The sequence below is a fragment of the Procambarus clarkii genome, chromosome 25 (genome assembly GCF_040958095.1).
Source record: "Procambarus clarkii isolate CNS0578487 chromosome 25, FALCON_Pclarkii_2.0, whole genome shotgun sequence".
In the NCBI taxonomy this organism is placed as follows: Eukaryota; Metazoa; Arthropoda; class Malacostraca; order Decapoda; family Cambaridae; genus Procambarus; species Procambarus clarkii.
Window position 1 is genome coordinate 4,494,385 of NC_091174.1, and position 22,042 is coordinate 4,516,426.

Consider the following 22,042-nt stretch of genomic DNA (forward strand, 5'->3'; position numbering starts at 1 on the left):
AGATAGTGATGAAGAGATGAGTAGTATTTTTAATAAATATTTTGTATCTGTATTTACTAAAGAGGAACTTAACAATATGCCTTCAGCCGAACAAGTCTATGTGGGTGGGGACGAGGACAGGTTGACGAGTTTAGCAGTTACCAGGGAGGATGTTCTTAAACAAATAGTAAAACTCAAACCAAACAAATCCCCAGGGCCGGATGAAGTGTTTGCTAGGGTGCTTAAAGAATGCAAAGAGGAGCTTTGTGACCCACTGTCAACCATATTTAATAAATCAATAGAGTCAGGCAGAGTGCCAGAGTTTTGGAAAGTTGCTAATGTGATACCAGTTTTTAAGAAAGGAGATAGATCACTTGCGTCTAACTATCGACCAATTAGCCTAACGTCTATTGTGGGAAAGTTACTCGAATCTATAATAGCAAATAAAATTCGTCTTCATCTTGAAAAACATAAATTAATAATTGAGTCGCAACATGGTTTTATAAATGGCCGTTCATGTTTAACAAATTTGTTATCTTTTTATTCTAGCATTGTTGAGGCAGTTGATAGTGGTAAGGATTGCGATGTTGTATACCTTGACTTTAGCAAAGCTTTTGATACAGTGCCACATGAAAGACTGATTAAAAAAATAGAGTCTCATGGTATTGGGGGTGCTATATTAAGCTGGATTAGGGCATGGCTATACCAAAGGAAACAGAGAGTTAGTATAAATGGAATCAAGTCAGAGTGGGAAAATGTTGTAAGTGGAGTGCCTCAAGGCTCTGTCCTGGGACCTCTGTTGTTTATAATATATATAAATGATTTAGATTCAGGTTTGAGTAGCAACATTTGCAAATTTGCCGATGATACGAAAATCGGTAGGGAAATTAATTCGGAGGAGGACTCACTATCACTTCAAGTTGATCTAGATAGGGTTTTGAAATGGTCAAAGGATTGGCAGATGCAGTTTAATGCTGATAAATGTAAAGTTCTGAGGTTAGGTAATGATGATAGAGTTACAAGATACCAGCTAGATGGTGTTGTGATTGCGAAGTCGGATTGCGAAAGGGATCTGGGAGTTATGATTAGTAAGAATTTAAAACAAAAGGATCAATGCATAAATGTTCGTAATAAGGCAAATCGGACACTTGGATTTATTAATCGCAGCGTTAGTAACAAGACACCTGGTGTGGTTCTCAAGCTATATCTTGCTCTAGTTAGGCCCCATTTAGATTATGCAGTTCAGTTTTGGTCGCCATATTATAGAATGGATATAAATTCACTTGAACGTGTCCAGCGTAGGATGACTAAGTTAATTCCCCAAATTAGAAATCTTTCATATGAAGAAAGATTAACAAAGCTTAAGTTGCATTCACTGGAAAGGCGAAGAGTTAGGGGTGACATGATAGAGGTTTACAAGTGGATGAATGGACATAACCGGGGGGATATTAATAGGGTATTAAAAGTATCAACACAGGACAGAACACGAAACAATGGATATAAATTGGATAAGTTTAGATTTAGGAAAGACTTGGGTAAATACTGGTTCAGTAACAGGGTTGTTGATTTGTGGAACCAATTGCCGCGTAACATTGTGGAGGTGGGGTCCCTCGATTGTTTCAAGCACGGGTTGGACAAGTATATGAGTGGGATTGGGTGGTTATAGAATAGGAGCTGCCTCGTATGGGCCAATAGGCCTTCTGCAGTTACCTTTGTTCTTATGTTCTTATGTTCTTATGACCTGCCTCACATGGACCAATATGACCTGCCTCACATGGACTAATATGACCTGCCTCACATGGACCAATATGACCTGCCTCACATGGACCAATATGACCTGCCTCACATGGACCAATATGACCTGCCTCACATGGACCAATATGACCTGTCTCACATGGACCAATATGACCTGCCTCACATGGACCAATATGACCTGTCTCACATGGACCAATATGACCTGCCTCACATGGACCAATATGACCTGCCTCACATGGACCAATATGACCTGCCTCACATGGACCAATATGACCTGCCTCACATGGACCAATATGACCTGCCTCACATGGACCAATATGACCTGCCTCACATGGACCAATATGACCTGCCTCACATGGACCAATATGACCTGCCTCACATGGACCAATATGACCTGCCTCACATGGACCAATATGACCTGCCTCACATGGACCAATATGACCTGCCTCACATGGACCAATATGACCTGCCTCACATGGACCAATATGACCTGCCTCACATGGACCAATATGACCTGCCTCACATGGACCAATATGACCTGTCTCACATGGACCAATATGACCTGCCTCACATGATCTGCCTCAGTAGAATGCTCATTCTTTGCTCTGATGAAGGCGAATTAAGCCGAAAACGCGTTAAGCATTCTCTATTTTTCACATATGTTTTTTTCCGCATACTTGGATCAGTGTTTTTGTGATCATTGTTGATCAATATTGATTTATATAATATATTGCGTGCCTTGATCTATTTTTTGTACAATTATACCATCATGCTTGAGGATGAACTGACCTAAGCACATGAACACCACCAGACCTGGAGCCAGATTCACGAAGCACTTACGCAAGCACTTACGAACCTGTACATCTTTTTTCAATCTTTGGCGGCTTTGTTTACAATTATTAAATAGTTCATGAGCTCCAAAGCACCAGGAGGCTGTTTATAACAATAACAACAGTTTATTGGGAAGTTTCATGCTTGTAAACTGATTAATTAATGTAACCAAAGCCGTCAAAGATTGAGGAAAGATGTACACGTTCGTAAGTACTTACGTAACTGCTTCGTGAATCTGGCCCCAGGGACAGAGGAGGGCGCTAATATTTACCTGTGGAGCGTCATCCGGGTAAACAATAGGCTAAGAGCCGCCTGCCTCTGGCTCCTGTTGCCCGGGTTCACCTGTAAGAGTTGTTGAAACTCTCATGTGGTGATTGTGGGTTTCCTGGGATTGTTTGTGTTGCTTGGGGGGGTACGAGTGTTGTGGTTAGTGTATATTACTCAGTGGTGTGTGGTTTGTCCACTACCCTGCCCTCCCTTTTACCTCTGTTTACACTCAAGAGCCTCTGACTGTTCTCCCACACACAAACCTTCAGACCTTGTGTTATGCGTGTGTAGTTCTTATGTCGAAAGTTATTCATTTATGTTTTTGCGTCTTTGTGGACCCGTCATTGAATTTGTACAATCACAATCGACTTGAGAATGGTCCAGGACGGACCGAAACGTCGTCGTCCCTTCAACTTTTAGTGTGTGGTCTGGTCAACATACTTCAGCCACGTTATTGTGACTCATCGCCTGCACTTGAATTTGTAATCTTCCTCCTCCTCCTCCTCTGTGTTATCATACTCTGATGTCCGTCCTTGGCGCCTTTCCCCGTCCGTAGATCTATGGGAAGTTCACGTACAACACCAGTACAGATGAGTGTGACTTCGACGACAGCACCCAGTTCGGGGAACGCCCCCGGAAGCTCTTCCTGGTTCTCGGCTTCCTGCTGCCTTGCATCATCATTATCGTCTCCTACTCCTACATTTTCTTCAAGGTGAGAGAGAGAGAGAGAGAGAGAGAGAGAGAGAGAGAGAGAGAGAGAGAGAGAGAGAGAGAGAGAGAGAGAGAGAGAGAGAGAGAGAGAGAGAGAGAGAGAGAGAGAGAGAGAGAGAGAGAGAGAGAGAGAGGGGGGGGGGGGGAAACCTGTCATCACTAGTGACGTGCCACGTGCCCTAACTTGTTACTCTGTTCACCCACCTCGTGGCACTCTTGACGTCATACATCTACCACATACCCTAACATATACAGATACCCGCAGTGCCAGTGAATAGGTGTCTGTGAATGAATATTCATATATATGAATTGGGAGTTGTTTGTATTTAACATACCTGGAACTGAACAACATTACTCCAATTGTGTATTTCTGTAGATGTATCTGTTCCTCCATCAATTGTCTGCGGAAATCCAGAGTTATCTGTTGTTGCTAGATCAACAGATCATCATCCTCAACTTCCGCAAGCAACTGATGACTGAACCGATACATATAAATAATTATATTAATGCTGCTGAGTTCAATTCTATGTGATATATATATATATAATATATACACCCCAGGCACGCCAGAGTTCGTCCAAGATGCAGTCTAACAACAGCCTCTTGAAGAACGGCGCCAGTAGCTCTGATCCAAGGTTAGTACCCGTCCCTATCATGTTTCACCAGCTACTACACCAACGGTTAATACCTCTGTACACTTGTTCAGCAACTGCAAATACTATGTAATCATTTTTTTTCTCTTAGCTGCTCCCGTTATGGGATTGTAGGCGGGAACTGGTGTCAATTTTAACCTGATGTAATATATTTTTAACTTGTATTATGAACTGTCTTTCCCTTGCCAAAGTTAAAATGGGGTGGGTGATTTGATTTGTATTTTCCCGGTAGGCTCAATAAGCCTCGGGTAGGCCTGAGAACACGTGACATCCGCATCGCCAGGACGATAGGGGTCATCTTCTTGGCCTTCATGATCTGCTGCACACCCGTCTCTATTGCTCACTACTTCGACTCCAAGGTACGGTTTTTGTCCCTGTCCTTTCCCGTGTCTCTAGCCTTCTGTGTCTTGTCTCTAACCGCCTGTCTCCTCCTGTCTTGTCCCAACCCGTCTCTCCTTGTGTCTCTGAGCACCCGTCTCTTCTCCCGTCCCAAAATCTCTACTCCACACACACACATTTATCATGCCTTTATCACGGCAAAATATCATCGCTTTGAAATATAAAAATTTGAGTGGAATAAAGCAGATATGTTTTGATTTGATAGATGCACATGCCGACGCTGCTGCTGCTGCTACACCCACTCTACTGGGCCCAATACTGCATCAACATCTTCATCTACGTCTTCATGAACAACCAGTACCGCGATGCCTACGTCAATTACATCTCCAGGTGGTGGCCCAACTTCAAGGAGGTATGATCAACGTCTTGTAATCTGGTAACGGATGCCATTTTTTTTTCTTGCTCCACTTTGGGTCAGGGGTACCAGCTTTTGTATAGTTGCCCGCCATTTTTGGGTCAGGGGTACCAGCTTTTGTTTAGTTACGCGCCATTTTTGGATCAGGGGTACCAGCTTTTGTATATTTGCGCGCCATTTTTGGATCAGGGGTACCAGCTTTTGTATATTGCGCGCCATTTTTGGATCAGGGGGAGCCAGCTTTTGCACTAAACATGATCTGTTATTGTGTTTAGGATTGATGACTTTTAGTCTCGCATACGAATGTTGTCGTGAGCTTCAGTTGGCGGAAATGTTTCACAATTTACACCAGTCATGTTGCAAAGTATATAATAATAATAACAATAATAATAATTATTATTATCTGTCAACAAGGTTGTTTTATTTACATATCACGAGAAAGGCAATTTTTCAGGGAGGGGGGAGTGGTCAAGTGAAAAGTGGTGCAGGTGGAGTGGTGGTGTTTACATCCTGGGTGAGGCCTCAGCACCACAGCTGACCTCAGTCAGCACCCAGTCAGCTGTCGAGGTGATTCACAGGCCACTCGTGCCCTCTATTATTGACTCTGCCAGCTTCGTGCAAACATTATGAACACTGTTGCAAATTGTTGCAAGCCACTAAACCCACTTCCAGTTCTAGCTCCGATGATTTGAAGATTATATAAATATATATATATATATATATATATATATATATATATATATATATATATATATATATATATATATATATATATATAATATATATATACGCTGAGAGTTTGCTTTTTGTCCTGGACGATTCGATTTCGTGATCATAGGGATTGGTAAGGATTGGGGGAAGTGAGTGGAAGACGGATTAGGATTAGAAATACAAGAAGTATGGGATGTGGATAAGTGGGAGAAGTTTAGCGGCATATCCATTTTGGAGTTGTAACAGTCGTGTTACTGTGATGTGTTGTTGTTGTTGTTGTTATAGATTCAGCTACTCGGAACAAGTTCCAAGTAGCACGGCCTATGGTGAGCCCGTAACTTACCTGGCACAGGAGCGGGGCAAGTAGCACGGGTTATGGTGAGCCCGTAGTGGACTTACCTGGCACAGGAGCAGGTGCGCTGCCCGTTGTTTGGGAGGAGGGTGTGATGTTAATAGGCTATTGTTTGGGAGGAGGGTGTGATGTTAATAGGCTATTGTTTGGGAGGAGGATGTGATGTTAATAGGCTATTGTTTGGGAGGAGGGTGTGATGTTAAAAGGCTATTGTTTGGGAGGAGGATGTGATGTTAATAGGCTATTGTTTGGGAGGAGGGTGTGATGTTAATAGGCTATTGTTTGGCAGGAGGGTGTGATGTTTATAGGCTATTGTTTGGGATGAGTGATGTTAGCAGGCGTTTGTTTGGAAGGCGGGGTAATTTAGCCTTTACACTAGGTAACCACTCGATCAGTCAATTAATGTTTATTCAAACGAATATGTCTATGAAGAACATAAGAGTAACGTACAACTGTAAGGACAGGAGTTACACATACTAATGAAACTCGCTATTACGCAAAGCGTTTCAGGGCAAACTAATGGAATCTGTTAGGCTATTCTACGCCATGTTTTACCTAGAATACGATCCACCCATTCGTGTTACATCCAGGTCCCCATTTACTACAGAGAGACAGCCGGTAAAAGAACTGTGCCCGTTCGTCCTATATCCTGCCCAGGGTTCGAATCCAGCGGTGTGAGGGCACTGACCACTATACACCAAAGGTTGCTGCTACTGCGTGTCTAGTTGCCACCAAACTACCAAACTATAGATTGTCTCTTGTTAATTTATCTGCTTCGCTTATAAAAATCCCAACGCTGTAAAGATTAGGCCAATGTTATATCTTCGGTAAAAAGATTCAGCATTTGTTAAATGTATTTGCGCTAATTAACTTTACTGATACCAGCGGTGTTAGTAAGGTGTTTTTGAAGATGTTTTTGTGTAGTTTTGGTGTTCTTGAATGTGGTACTGGTCATGCCGTGTTTTGTGGTGTTCTGGTTATCTTGAATGTGGCCAGCTTCGTGCAAACATTATGAACACTGTTGCGTTCGTGGTCGTGCCGTGTTTTGTGGTGTTCTGGTTGTCCTGAATGTGGTATTGGTCATGCCGTGTTTTGTGGTGTTCTGGTTATCTTGAATGTGGTACTGGTCATGCCGTGTTTTGTGGTGTTCTGGTTATCTTGAATGTGGTATTGGTCGTGCCGTGTTTTGTGGTGTTCTGGTTGCCTTGAATGTGGTACTGGTCATGCCGTGTTTTGTGGTGTTCTGGTTATCTTGAATGTGGTATTGGTCGTGCCGTGTTTTGTGGTGTTCTGGTTGCCTTGAATGTGGTACTGGTCATGCCGTGTTTTGTGGTGTTCTGGTTGTCCTGAATATGGTACTGGTCATGCCGTGAACATTTTGCACCAAAAAGCATTTCTACACGATGAAATCCATCACTGGGTCGAGTTTGTATATGAGTTAAGAAGCCTCGTCAAGTCTCCAGTGTTCACATTACCCGAGCGAGGCTATTTATACACCCTCATCGGAGTCAGGAAAGTGAGAAGATAAGACAGCTAGTGATAGGATACCATGGGGGCCTCATCATTTACATCACAGATTGGGGTCAATTAAAAATACTCCTTAGGTGTTTTTTTGTTTTGTTTTTAGAAAGAATATGATAGACACCATGGAATTTTAATCATCACTTCCCCGATGATAAGGAATTTAAATATATACTGTAATCATTTTTTGTTCGTATACTTCAGGTCAGCTTGCAGAATTAGGTAATAGTTTTCCTTACCACTAAATCCCCAATATTTAGCTCTATCCATTGATCTAAATAAAGCCATCTCCTTTTTATCGCATCAGGCTACATATAAGAATCGCTAAGCCAAATTTCCAGGAGAATGGGCCAAGCCATTACGACAATATAGCACTTGGAAGGGATTAGGATAAGAATTTAGGGTGGGACGGAGGGCAAGAATGGTACAATCACAGCATTGAAGACTGATTGGACAGTGTTTCATTTCTTGGAGTATCTAAAGTAGATATATCTAAAGCCGATCAATACAGGTGGACTAATCAGTAACTCCTTTCTTCTTCTTTTTGACAGTAGGTGCAGTTTGCGTGAAGGGTTTGCCAAGGTGTCGTGAATGCTGCTGATTTGACAGCTGGCGTGAAGAGAACCATTTTCCTTCAAGTCACATTTCTAACCAATATCATATTTGTTTATCTTTGCTTGTTGTCTTTGTGTTTCTTGTGTACAGTAATAATCCTCTTTTGATTTATTGAGTGGCTAAATTTTGTTATGATCAATATAAAAAAAACATTGAAAACCTTACATTTAACGTGATTAATGTCACACATTGACACTCATAATTTTGCTAGTCTTGAAATGGATAATGATGGAACATTACCGAGGGAAGATTTTGTATTCATTGAACATTATGAAGTGGAGGGCGGTATATAAAAGTTTTTTAAGTAATGTTTAGTCATTAATTACTGGTATGGCCCAAGCAAGCCATCAGGGAGACAGAAACAGACTGAAAATTAATTTGTTCTCCCTTGGGGTTCGATTGTGTCTCTGATCAGTGCTTTCCAAGTTTTGTTTTTTTGATTTACAGGCATGTTTGTATGTTGCAGATGTGTATTTATCTGCAAAGAAATCCACAAGGGCCGTGACGAGGATTCGAACCTGCGTCCGAGAGCATCCCAGACACTGCTTTAATCGACTGAGCTCCCGGACGCAGGTTCGAATCTGTCTGGGATGCTCCCGGACGTAGGTTCGAATCCTCGTCACGGCCCTTGTGGATTTGTTCATATGATGCATCACGTTAGTGTGATCTCTGTGTGTATTTATCTGTATGTCATAACGTGGATTTAAGGGTATTTTTGTATGTTGCGGACGTAAATTTACAGGAATGATGCAGTCATGAATTTACAGGTATATCTGACTTATATTTATAGGTTACATGTGAATATTTACTATTATATTTGTTGCAGGTATCGCGTAAGACGCTAAAGTGGAAAGAGGAGGCTACGAGTGACAACAGCCGCAGACCGTCGAGAGCCGCCACGCCCAACACCTCTTCCAGGTTCAACGTTCGCAAAATCTCCAAGTGCTCTTTGGCCAAGATCACTAACGTGGAAACCCCAGGAACCTCAAATGAACCCCCCGGAACCCCGCAGTTAATGCCAAAGGGCGCGACTCCAGACCTGGCTGACACCTGTCTGTAGGCAACCCGACCCTCTCCCAACAGCACGTCGCATTTTTATCGACGTATACTTCGCCTACGGACCAAAAACTGTCGTACTGGAAAATGATCGCGGCTCGCGAAATTGACATAGTGCCCCCGTTTTCTGTTCGGTATCTGTACTGTACTGTTTTCCGGTACGTTAAGGATAAAGCACTTGGGTACGATACTAGGACCGAGTAACTTCTATTGGTACTCCAGACGCTCTCACTTACGGGCTCACCATAGCCCGTGCTGCTTGGAACTTTTTGTTCCAAGTAGCGAATCTTAAACAACAACAACAACAACAACGCTCTCGCCTTGAAATCCCAAGAAGTGAATTTATCCTGCGAATTTCCAGATGCTACCACAATTCCTAACCACCAGCTACGACCATTGCTTACTATTTTTTTTTACTTGCATTATACATAATCCACTATTTACAAGTTTCCCTGTAGGTATATATAGTTGATGTCCTAATCTGTAAAAATCCAAGCTAGGATTTTATACTTTAAGTATATCCTCTGTATGAATTTATCCACTCAATAGAGAGTATTCATTATTCCAGGATTTTCAACCACGCATAGTAATCACGTTTATACTAAGATATGGTTATATTATATTGCAGAACATTTATGAGAGGATATCCCACAGTGTACTAGGAGGGATATCTGCGGGTGTACTAGGAGGGATATCTGCGGGTGTACTAGGAGAGGTATCCGGCGGTGTACTAGGAGGGGTATCTGGCTGTGTACTAGGAGGGGTATCCGGCTGTGAACTAGGAGGGGTATCCGGCTGTGTACTAGGAGGGGTATCCGGCTGTGTACTAGCACGGGTATCCGGCGGTGTACTAGCAGGGGTATCCGGCTGTGTACTAGGTGTATCCGGCGGTGTTTACATAGAATTTATTCATTATATAGAGTTTATAATGACATATAGTGTAAATATTTTGAATAAGATGTGTTAATAAACAATTATGCTGATTTCTCACTGATACATCACGTTATTAGAAACGGTGTTTAAACCTGACTGACTGAGTGACATGCATCATTCACTCCCGTCCTGTTACACAGATGATCTTGTCAGATGGGCACGACATACAAGGTTCTCCTCGTTATCCTCTCAAGCTCACTTCTGATAGAAGATATACACCTCTGGCCATGTCCTTGCGACAAATCTCCGTGGTAATTGAAAGGGATGTAAGGAACACTAGACTTAATTTACACACTACACCTTCAGGTTACGTCCATTACTGCGTAGACTCATATCATCCAGCTTTTTACCAGAATATCCCTGCCAAAGGCTACTACACAGGACTGGTTGAACACTTTCTTGAAGTAATTACAAATTACTATCGCCAGGCTCTGGTCATGACCATTTGGTCCTGGTTTGGTCATTATCACCTGATTGATCTCCTTTTAGGTTCATTAAATTTCATTTTTTTTACATTTTATATATATATATAAATATTTTTAATTTTAAGCTCTGGTGGTGAAACGTCTGTTATTAAGATGTTTATTCATTTTCCGATGTTTTCATACAGTTTAATTGATGTATAGTTGTGTTAATTTAGGATTTGTACAGTAGTATTAAAGTTTTGACTATAGTATGTATACAAAAACCCATGTAAACACACACACTTGCATTATATAAGGAAATTGTAAAATAAAATAAAATATCTGATATTAAATGTCTTTAATTAATAAAGCAGTAACTATGGGGGCCCGATATATGTGGGTAGTGGTATACATAAGAATAAAGGTAACTGCAGAAGGCCTATTGGCCCATACGAGGCAGCTCCTGTCTATAGCCATCCAATCCCACTCATAAACATGTCCATATATATATATATATATATATATATATATATATATATATATATATAATATAGTGTTCTGGGCTTAAAATGCAAGTCTGATATAATAGCTTCCACTAGCAAAATCTTGGTACAACACAAGAATATCTTCCAGTATTCATGAGTGCATGAACTAATAACAGCTCAAATAAGTACCACATATACCAAATTCAAATTCAAATTCAAATGTTTATTCAGGTAAAATACATACATACAAGATGTGATACAAATATTGATGAATTTATAGATAGAGCTAATACATCCAATGCCTAAAGCCACTATTACGCAAAGCGTTTCGGGCAGGAAAAACACTAAAGACTAAAACTTAATACTAATTGAGATTAAAGTATAAAATGTGTTGATAAAATAAAAAAAATAAAAAAAAGTGGGAACATGGCAGAAAAACAGCAAAAAATACAATTTGGTCGACAAACAGCATTGTTTGAAAATAACAGACATGGGTTGACATTATAGGGGTAAGGTAGGTTACAGGGAGTTAATTAGGTAGTGCTTAGTTTTTATCTTAAACTGGTTGAGAGAGGTATATACCATTTGATCTGAAATCACATATTACAGGGCACGCCTATAAATATAATTTAAATACACCTGTAAACAACATATAAACATAATACTATTCCTTAAAGCAACTTCCCCCGTCATCACACACACACACATATGTAGTATATTTATACATATATATAATTAATAATAGGCACGTTGATAAGGAGAGCTGTGACGTCACAGGCCAGATGTCCACCGGCAACATGGCGCTGGCGAAGGCTTACGGCTCGTCCGGTCTCCTCTCGACCCTCAATAATGGTGTGTAGCCTTCACCAGGGGCCTTCTTGTGGGAGTATGTTGTAGCTAGCTGTCTTTTACCCCACCACATGACACTACGTTCATTATTTATGCCCAAGATTGGAGAATATTTGTGTTTAAAATTGTATCCCCCGGAGAGAGAGAGTACGAGAGATGGTGCCAATTATTGTACGGCTCTTGGCACTTGATTAGTATTTTATCAGTAATTTATATTTACAGCATTAGTAGATATAGTATTTGCTTGTGTTGATATATAGCAAAGCTGTTCAGGTCGTAGTGTAAAACAGAAGCTTTTAAAGTCGATGTTTTGGTTATTAAAGTGATGTTCACACCCATTTTTCCGGATCATAAATGACCACAAATTATGTAGACGATGAGTGAGAATTATATGGCTGAAGATGTGATGACCAAACCACATATCAGGAAAATGAGGAAGAATGGACGTTATGGGTCAAGACGGACCAAAGGGAAGAGAACTATCAGAAGCAAGGTTCTTGCAAGGAGCACTTACTCCTGATAGTTCCCTTCCCTAGACGGTAGAGCGACGGTTTTGCTTCATGCAGGTCGGCATTCAATTCCCGACCGTCCAAGTGGTTGGGCACCATTTCTTCCCCCCGTCCCATCCTAAATCCTTATCCCGATTCCTTCCAAGTGCTATATAGTCGTAATGGCTTTGCGCTTTCCTCCTAATAATTTCCTCCCTCCCTTCCCTATGGTTCGTCTTGAATCATTATCAAGTCTTTAGACTACTTAGACTACTTAATAATGGTCGAGGAAGGGTGGCAACTGTCGTCGTTTCTTCGTGTTTTGATGTGTGGTTTGGATATCATTACCCAATGTTATGTCATTCTACAGGCAAGACTAGATGATTTGGCCCATTTCCGTAAACCCTAATGGCTGGTTTACCTAGTAGTGTAAAAGGTAGTTGGGGTTTAAGTTAACTGTTGTGGGTTGCAGCCTTCGATAAGTCGTTGTCCTTGGTAACATACCCTTAATGAGCTTCCAGGCCTCGACAGTATGAAACCAGTAGCAGACTTTTAGTAGATTATGATGATGTCTTTGTGCACACGAGAATGAGTTAAAAAAAAAAACAGCAACAGGGGGTGAATAGCAAAAAGGAGGCCTGGTCGAGGGACCAGGCCGCGGGGACGCTAAGCCTCGAAATCATCTCAAGATAACCTGAAGAAGATGGTAAAAATTAATAAAATTATTGTATTATATTCTTAATGTACCTTGCTAGTATTGTAGTTGCTTACGATTTTTCATTCTAGTTGGGACACGGGCACTTGGGACGTCGGCACCACATCTGGCGGTTGCCAAAACGAAAGCCTCTCTCTCACGGCCAGGACTGAAGAATATCGTGCTGGTGGATGGAGTGCGTACACCCTTCCTTATGTCTGGGACACAGTACCAGAAACTGATGCCACATGACCTTGCCCGACAGGCTCTCAAGTGAGTGTTGACTTGTTGCTCGCATGTACAGTACAGTACTGTATATTATTTGGGAGGATTTGCACTAGTACATGCATACAGTAGTTGTATTTTGAAGATGGTGTAAATGCAGTAATAGTCTCCATTTGTGTAAATTATGTATTGAAGGTAATCTTCTGCATAGGTTTAAAATATTGCCATTTTATCTTTTATATGACATAATAAAATATGTTATGTGGTTAAAAACCTTTGGAATTGCTTATCCCCTAAAGCCCTAAATACCAGACAACATGTTACGGCCCTCTCGGGTCGCAACCGGGTTCTTTCTCTGATGTTGTTAGAGGTAGGGTATCCGGCCCCAAGCTAGTGGTGGCTTTCAAGGGATGTGATCCGTAACGCAAGTAAATTAAAGGGGAAGGGAGACAAAGGCAAAAACTTAATACAGTAATATAATTGTCACCATCACCATAAATAATATATATCTTATCACACGGGGGGGGGGGGGGGGGTATAAACACTGTTATATACAACGTAGTCTTCCTCTGAAGACTCTGGACGTTCACGGTGCTCAACGATGCTAAGCTCTTGGTCCTTTTGTGGCCTCACGATGAATCCTTCGATTCTCTTGAGTCTACCCTGGCCACAGGCCAGCCAAATCACAGTTCCACTGGGGGCACCGTCGTGAAGGCCGTCAACCACAAATCCAGCCTGTAGCTGGCAGATTCCAATCAGCAACGCTGGTTAGGCCACTCCACGACTGATACTATGGTTGCGAGCCCTAGTCAGGAGCCTCGTGTGATCCCACAGGTCACTCTCCTTCACCACAACACCCCAGTGGTTAAGCGTCTCCACCAGTCAGCCCCGGGTACGACAATCCCTCAGCTGCCACGTCACCGGCAGGCTAACACCACAGTGTTCATCCGGGGGGTGACTCACAGCTGCTGCAGCAAATACTTGGAGACAAGACGGCTGCCTTGGGTAGACTGCTCCAACGTTCATTACAGCAGTCCCAGGTCGACTCTGTAATCAGACACGTCATCAGTAATAGGGACACTCTAGGGCACCTCACTTACAGGCTTAGACACAAACGCCCGACGTATCCACTTCCATAGATGGCGTTGCTGTCTAAGCTCCACCTCACCAGAGGTCAGCAGCGGCTGTGTTATGAGCTGATCAAGACGGGAAACTAGCCCTTGTGGCTGGTATTTCTCGTCCTCACTAGATGGCGTCGTCCATTTGGAGGGGGTTTCGGGAGCTGACCCACAGATGGCGCGGTCGTCGACTGCTCCGTGCTCGGACGCTGGGCTCGGGTCCGTAACACAACATAATAAAATATGTTATGTGGTTAAAAACCTTTGGAATTGTTTATTCCCTAAAGCCCTAAATACCAGACAACATAATAAAATATGTTATGTGGTTAAAAACCTTTGGGAATTGTTTATCCCCTAAAGCCCTAAATACCAGACAACCTAAATTTAAAATAAAAGTTTGATAAAACCGTCAGGACTAATGGGAAAGGGGAATGGGAAGAGTGTTTCCACAAGATACCAGACACCTAATGGCTTTGTTTCCATAGACACCATTAAAGATGGTGGCTTTTTTGTAAATTTAGGCAAATGTATTGTACTATTTTGGGAAAGACTTACAACCAGTGAATGTTGGAAATTCATTGTGAATTTTATTCAGAAGAGAATGAATTTTTTAGGAATCTGCTGCATACAATTTTTTTACTTGCACATTATGCATCTACCATTTGTTGTTGTTCAATTTTTAATGATTATGAAATCTGTAAATACGTTATCATTACCTTTGTAACCACTTTCATTGGGTAGAGATTATCAGAAAAAGCTGTAATAATGACTTCTGTTGTGAAAGGTTTTAGTTGTAAGTAAAAATTATTAATAAATTCATTATATTATTTGCACCAGTTATCTGTACAGTAGTAGCCTTTAATTAATTGCCATGTAGTTTATATGGCACAAATATATTTTTGACTGTTTTCTTGTTTAATAATTTTAAATATTAATGCTTATACAAGGTTTGGAAGCTACAGTACAATGTTTCTAACATGAGGTGTGTCTACAGCGTGTTCTTAAATTAAAAATAATAATAATCATAATGATTATTCTGGCCTAATGATTCAGTTTAAGATTGCATATTTTATTTTATTAGATTTGTGAAAGCCAACTGAATAAATTAGAGGACATGTCTAGAAGTTTTAGCGGTTTAAAAAGCCTTAAGGACGATGTCAGAAAAATGTTTGAACTTCTTATGAAGGTCAGACAAAGAAAAGATGAATATGGTCAGCTTTAATCATGACTATACATTATTAGTTTGCAAGTGTTTCTATTTTGTTGTTTTTTATTCTCTCTAGGAGCTTAGCATCTCGTATTGGGCTTGATAAATCTTCTGTGGATTACATTACTATGGGAACTGTCATCCAGGAGGTGAAAACTTCAAATGTTGCTCGTGAAGCAGCCTTAGGGGCAGGCTTTTCTAACAAGATTCCAGCCCATACTGTTGCTATGGCCTGCATCTCCTCGAACCAGGCAGTCACAACTTGTAAGTACAATGGTGGTTAGTGCTAGTGGAAAGTTTTATTATATAGTAGTTAATGGCTGCAATAGTAAAAGATATCTCATTTGCATATAGACAACTTATAAATTTGTAACAATTATATTTAGAGTAGTTCTGAAGCATGCACTTCAGTTGTAGGCAAAGCATAATTAACAGACATTTTGTTGAAAATTAAAAAGACAAAAAAGCATGAGGTATTTGGACTGAAAAGGGCAACAATTTTGAACTTGCAATAACTATTGAAGGATAACTGTAGGCATCAAAACTTTTCTGGTGTTTGATAAAAGTAAACAAAAACAAATAAAATTAATACAGTAACTAGTTTATTAGAAAATGTTGAATGCCAATAAATTGTATACTGTACCTTGTTTACTAGAGTTCATTAATGCCACAATACAGTATATCAAGCTATGCAAAAGTTAGATGTCGGCTGCATATTTAGCATTATATAAAACAAATTTCCTAGTAACTAAAATAAAATATTGTAAAAAGAGCACAAATTAAACAAATTAACATGTTTGAAGAGATTTTATGCTGAACTTGTGCAGCTTTTTTCTTGGAATTAAGATACTGATACTATTATATCAGACATGTTAAGTATACTGTAACAATGTTCAGAATTTACAACAATGCATGAGCTTCTAATATCCTCAAATTTTTGTTTTTCTTTTGAGAATTTGTAGTTTTATATTGGGTTGATGTCTCATAATAAATCCTTCCAAGTAATTAGTTTTGTAAATAAAACTTTTAGTTGGCCCCCTGATAGCTTTAAAACTAAAAATGTGCTGAGGAAATGTGTTCTCCAATTAAATTATGAATGAAGAGAATAGAGAACACCAAGATGTGATGAAGAGCTGCATCTTTAAAAGAAAAATGTATTTTTTTATAACAAACGTTTTACCAACAGGTGCAGGATTGATGTATGCAGGCGTGTATGATGTGTGTATTGCTGGTGGAGTAGAGTTCATGTCAGACGTGCCCATTCGTCATTCTCGCAAAATGCGAGAACTCCTGCTTAAGCTGAACCGAGCCAAAACAACGGGTTAGTATTGCACTGTACTTAGATACATGTGAGAGTTGCTCTCAAGTGTTCTCATAGATAAAAACTACAACTACTTTCATGTTACATTTTTGGCTTTGTGCTTTCTCCTGCTAATCCCCCTTCATCAATCTTCAGTTTCTCTTAACTATGTCATATATGTTTGCATATCTAGTAATTATCTATAGTCAAATTACCAGTTTTATTAGTGGTTGATGTATATAAAACATAAATTAGTGAAATTATGAAATACAGTATGTATTCTCTTTGTTGAAACCATCCTATAACAGGCAGAATGTTTCCTAGTGGTATTGGTTCAATGCTTTGCTGAAAATTGAGATACACCACTTAAAGGCTTATCATATAAATGTGAGGACATTATAAAGCCCTTTCAAGAGTAATTGTCATTTTTAATAAAGTATACTTAATTTGGTGACTTTTCTGTAGCTAGTAATACGGTATTAGTAAGCAAAGGACCGAAACCCAGCCTAACATGTCTTGGATGGCAAGTGTGTTGGAAAGTACACACTGGAATGAAAGTGTTTGCAAGATTAACACTTCATAAACTGCGTATTTCAGGTGCACGAATGAGTCTTCTGTCCCAGTTGTCGTTGAAGCACTTTGCTCCCGAGCTTCCTGCAGTGGCAGAGTTCTCTACAAATGAAACCATGGGCCATTCTGCTGACCGTCTGGCTGCTGCTTTCAAGGTTCTCTTGTGTGCTGATTTCTTTTTGAGTTATTATTGTCATTGTTTGCTCTGGGAACCATTTACCTCTGTGGATTCTGTAGAATAATAAATACCATATAAACATGGGAATATTTACCACCACCCTCATATGGTTCATAAGACCTTTAACAAGCTTTATTTTAGTGTTACGAGCCAATTATTTTTGTGTTTAATGCCCATTACTTTTTGGGTTACTGGTTAAATTAAACTTCTTAATTTTGCCTAATATTCTGGCATTATTTGAACAGATGTGGGGATTATAGGAAAATTTAAGCAAGTCATAGGACCTTGAGTCACATGTTGGAGTTTATTTATCTATCTTATGTATTGCACTCCCTGCTAATGCAATACTAGGAAGCTAACATGCACAGGCATATATATATTTTACTTACTTTTGAATACAGTATTTCCACACTTCTCACAAACTTTGTATTTATTATTATCTTTTCCATTCACTTATTAATTTGATTTATTGTTGTAATTTGAAATGTATAATTTGTATTACATTGTTTAATGTTTAGAAGCATTACATACAGTGCAGTATTACATACTCCACTGTATGTAATTTATAAAGATTTGATTTTTTATGCATTTGGACTTGGCATGCAGGTGTCCCGAGAAGAACAGGACGAGTATGCGCTGCGCTCGCACACACTGGCTCACAAAGCACAGGAGGCAGGACACCTCACTGACTTGGTGCCCTTTAAAGTCCCAGGTGTAGACCAAGTTGTGGAGAAAGATAACGGTATTCGTGTGTCTACTCCTGAGCAGATGGCCAAGCTCAAACCTGCATTTGTGAAGCCGCATGGCACTGTTACAGCAGCAAATGCTTCTTTTCTGGTAAGTGTTGCAAAAATAAGCTAGTACTTAATTAGAGGACCATATAATAATATGAATTGGCAGCCTGTCATGTCCATTAATTTATACTTTTTATGATGTATTTTTTGTTTTTTATTGGTTAGAAAAATTACACGACCATAATGGGTATCTAATCCTGATGTCATACTCTACTCAATTGATCTTTCTTAGATCAATTTATTTGATATATATTTAGTAGTTCATTATATTTCACGAGTTAGCATACTGGTTTAAAAAAAAATTGAATAGCTAAAGTTAATGAGCAATTTAAGATACTTTTGATTATGATACTCAGTTAGCTTACACATGGCTTTGCAGTTTGCTGAGGAATTTGGTGTTCATTGAACTACAGTATGTATATCCATTTCCCCAAGTAAGGCTGAAGCCCAAGTAGGGCTTCAGCTTTCAGGATACATTGTATCATTCTTTAAATTTATTGTTTGTGAACATAGAGGCAGTACAAACTCACGACTGAATTGTGGAGTGTACAATTTACATCAATAATAACAAATGAAAATTTATTTACCAGATTATTAAAACATTCTGACATGTTGAAAACACATTCTTGCATGCATTACAGACTGATGGTGCATCTGCTTGTCTACTTTGTACTGAAGAAAAGGCCAAGGAGATGGGATGGAAGCCCAGGGCTTACATCCGAGACTTTAGTTACACATCTCAGGACCCAAAGGATCAATTGCTCTTGGGGCCAACCTATGCAACACCACAGGTTTGGTAGTTTTAATATATGTATTATATAATGTAAATATTTGGAGAGTATTTACAGTGCTAATAGTATCCCGAGGTTGATAATTTACTTATTGACTTTGAGAATATTTTTGGAAAGTATGATAGAGGTTCAAGGCTGTTAATGTAGGCTGAACATTGTTTGAGGTTTAAGAAAAGTATATTTTATTTTACTATTGGTCCATGATGGAAGTCACTTAATAGTTTATCAGTGGGAGCAGAATAGGTATAAGAGGAGGTAGTTGAAAAGGAAGGGGGGATGAAATGTGTTGCAGTCTCTTCTTTTTCTTCAAAAATAACACTCCAGACGTAGGACAAAGAGTTTGTTTATACAAGACCCTAATTTCTAAATATTTTTACCTCAGGTTCTAGGAAAAGCTGGCCTTAAGAATTCGGATATTGATGTGTGGGAGATCCACGAGGCATTTGCAGGTCAGATGCTTGCCAACATGAAGGCCATGGACTCGGACTGGTTTGCACAAACTTACCAGGGACGCTCTGAGAAAGTAGGCGCGCCAGATCTGGCCAAAATCAACACTTGGGGAGGCTCGTTATCCATTGGTCATCCATTTGCTGCAACAGGTAATTTCATAATATTTTATGTACAGCCAGAGCAAGACTTGTGTTTTCGTCTGACAAATTTAAACCTAAACGGGTAAATATGACGTCTTTCCAGATTTTCAGCTTTTCTGTTCTAAGAGTTGTCTTAGAACAACTCTAAGAACAGAAAATGTTAACAAATGTTATGTTGTATGTTAACATAAGTGCCTTATGTTGTCATATCTTTGGTATAAATATGTTATGGATAAATAATTTTTTATTTTTTTTAAGGTGTGCGCCTAATGATGCACTCGGCCAACCGTCTGATAAAGGAAGATGGCACATTCGCTTTCATTACTGCTTGCGCTGCTGGTGGGCAGGTGGGTGATGCAGTATGCATTTTTAGCATTTTATTGATCCCGGATGGGATATTTGGCATTTTTAGTTTGTAATGATGTATAAATGTAAATATGTAATCAGTGATACCATAAAGAGTCTTGCTATGTGTATTGTGATCATGCAGTATGTTGTGTATTTTACTACTGGCTCTCGTTATTAGGCTCCATTTTTAGCCTTGATCACATTCCAAGTATTTTGCGATCATTCCATATATTTTGTTTAATGTGGAAGCACATAATATGCTACTGCAGTAATATAAACTGGTCAATGTTCTTTCTTCTAGGGTGTGGGTATGATTATTGAGCGGTATCCTGGTGCAACTGTTTAGGCTGGTGTGACTTCCAAATGCTACAAAAGACGACTTGAAAATCGTGATGATGCCTGTAAAATATTTTGCAGGGGAAACTCATGGGGTTATACACTTAGTTAAAGTACAGTAGTGTTTTTAGTCTCCTACCACATGTGTTTCCCCCTTTTAGATATAAAACTGCAATTATCAATGCAATAATTTTAGTGTGCAGGATTGCATTCCTTGATTTGTCGAATTGATATACTTTGTGTACGACATTCAATAAAATTGTTGTTATTATAAGGTGTATTTGTATATATCTTTGATGAAAAAATAAAATAAAATTGTCATGAAGGTTTTTTTATTTTCATAAAGATAATGGAAGAATATATATTTAGTAGACAGCTGAAATGCCCGTGGCAGGCCCCAGGTTCGATTCTCAAATAGACAGATGTTTAGAAATCGGGCGAAATGAAACGTGTCCCTTTTCATTTAGCAGCGACTAAGTACTCTGGAGTTATACAGCTATTGTGGGTTGCCCTGTGGTTGGTTGTGGGTTGTCCTTGATAAGCCAAACAGGTTTTTTTGTCCCCAACTATCGGAAATAAAAATGAGCATGTGCAAGATGTCAAAGCACTGTGTTGCACTGTACTGTACAGTATAAAACAGATTTTCCTTATATCCAAATAGTGCAGGAGGTCTTGTATTGCTGTACTCTTAAAAATACAGTATATTTGTATGTTATGCTGCCGAATTGTATTTCAGAATTTTCTGCATATAGCATGGTTCACAATTAGCATGTAGGTTCTGCTCATACAAACTATGAAATTGCCCTTTAGACATTTAAAGTAAATAAAACATTGCTTTGATTGCAGTCTCTTGAACTTGAATCACTCGCCTCGGTAGTATTTAGCTCCATTCTCAGGCAAGACTACTTGTGGTCATGTTCTACAAGCTTCCTTATTGCTGCACAGTTCTTTATATGTAAATAGATCATTCCACTTGACCTCAAATGAGAAAGTCTGGTGGAATTATTGGTACTATCTCAAAGCAGATATGACAAGTGACTAGTTCACTGATGACTGGTAAATTTATAAGTGATCTTAACCAAATGGAGAGCTGTTTTGAAGTCCCATGTCTCGAAAATGGAATGGCCAACCCTCAAAAGAAAAAGAAATGGCATGGAAAAAGTACACAAGTACTCTATAAAGATGTGTAGCATATGAGCAGAGAGTTAGGGTTTGGAAGACATCACACTTGATTGATAAAGATTAAGCCACCCAAGAGATGGCACAGGCATGAATAACCCGTAGCATAACACACTTAAAGAAACTGGTAAGTTATTAAAAGTGTCAAGTATCCAAGGAAGAAAATATTAAGGAGAGAATGGCTTGACTACACTAGTTTTATCGAAAGATAAGCCTATGCAAGTCAGGTGCGGGTAAAAACCTAGAAAACTAAAGAAGCGGGTAAAAACCTAGAAAACTGAAGGTGGTGAACGGCCTGCAGCAGAAAGACCCGAGGGTGAGGCTGAAGGACTTGTATGCAAGCAAAGT

General features: G+C 39.7%; 2 protein-coding genes across 5 annotated transcripts in view; both read left to right on the forward strand.

The window, feature by feature from the left end:
- LOC123756401 (protein trapped in endoderm-1) overlaps positions 1 to 10,895 on the forward strand; it is a 31,093-nt gene extending 20,198 nt beyond the window's left edge. For 3 of the 4 annotated variants that reach the window (XM_045739524.2, XM_045739523.2, XM_069331183.1), the window contains exons 5-9: positions 3,389 to 3,544; positions 4,105 to 4,178; positions 4,429 to 4,555; positions 4,801 to 4,947; positions 8,976 to 10,895. In XM_045739524.2, the coding sequence (XP_045595480.1) occupies positions 3,389 to 3,544; positions 4,105 to 4,178; positions 4,429 to 4,555; positions 4,801 to 4,947; positions 8,976 to 9,209 (738 nt within the window). In that variant the 3' untranslated portion in view covers positions 9,210 to 10,895. The remainder of the gene's footprint in view (positions 1 to 3,388; positions 3,545 to 4,104; positions 4,179 to 4,428; positions 4,556 to 4,800; positions 4,948 to 8,975) is intronic. The other variant, XM_069331184.1, reaches the window with a different exon arrangement.
- A 911-nt stretch (positions 10,896 to 11,806) lies between these two features.
- Positions 11,807 to 20,840, forward strand: Mtpbeta (mitochondrial trifunctional protein beta subunit). Its single transcript, XM_045739522.2, has 10 exons — positions 11,807 to 11,879; positions 13,151 to 13,331; positions 15,685 to 15,872; positions 16,795 to 16,929; positions 17,506 to 17,633; positions 18,263 to 18,493; positions 19,092 to 19,241; positions 19,624 to 19,840; positions 20,090 to 20,178; positions 20,481 to 20,840. Exons 1-10 carry the CDS (start codon positions 11,810 to 11,812, stop codon positions 20,523 to 20,525), a joined length of 1,434 nt encoding a protein of 477 aa, XP_045595478.1. The 5' UTR covers positions 11,807 to 11,809; the 3' UTR covers positions 20,526 to 20,840.
- The last annotated feature ends 1,202 nt before the right edge of the window (positions 20,841 to 22,042 follow it).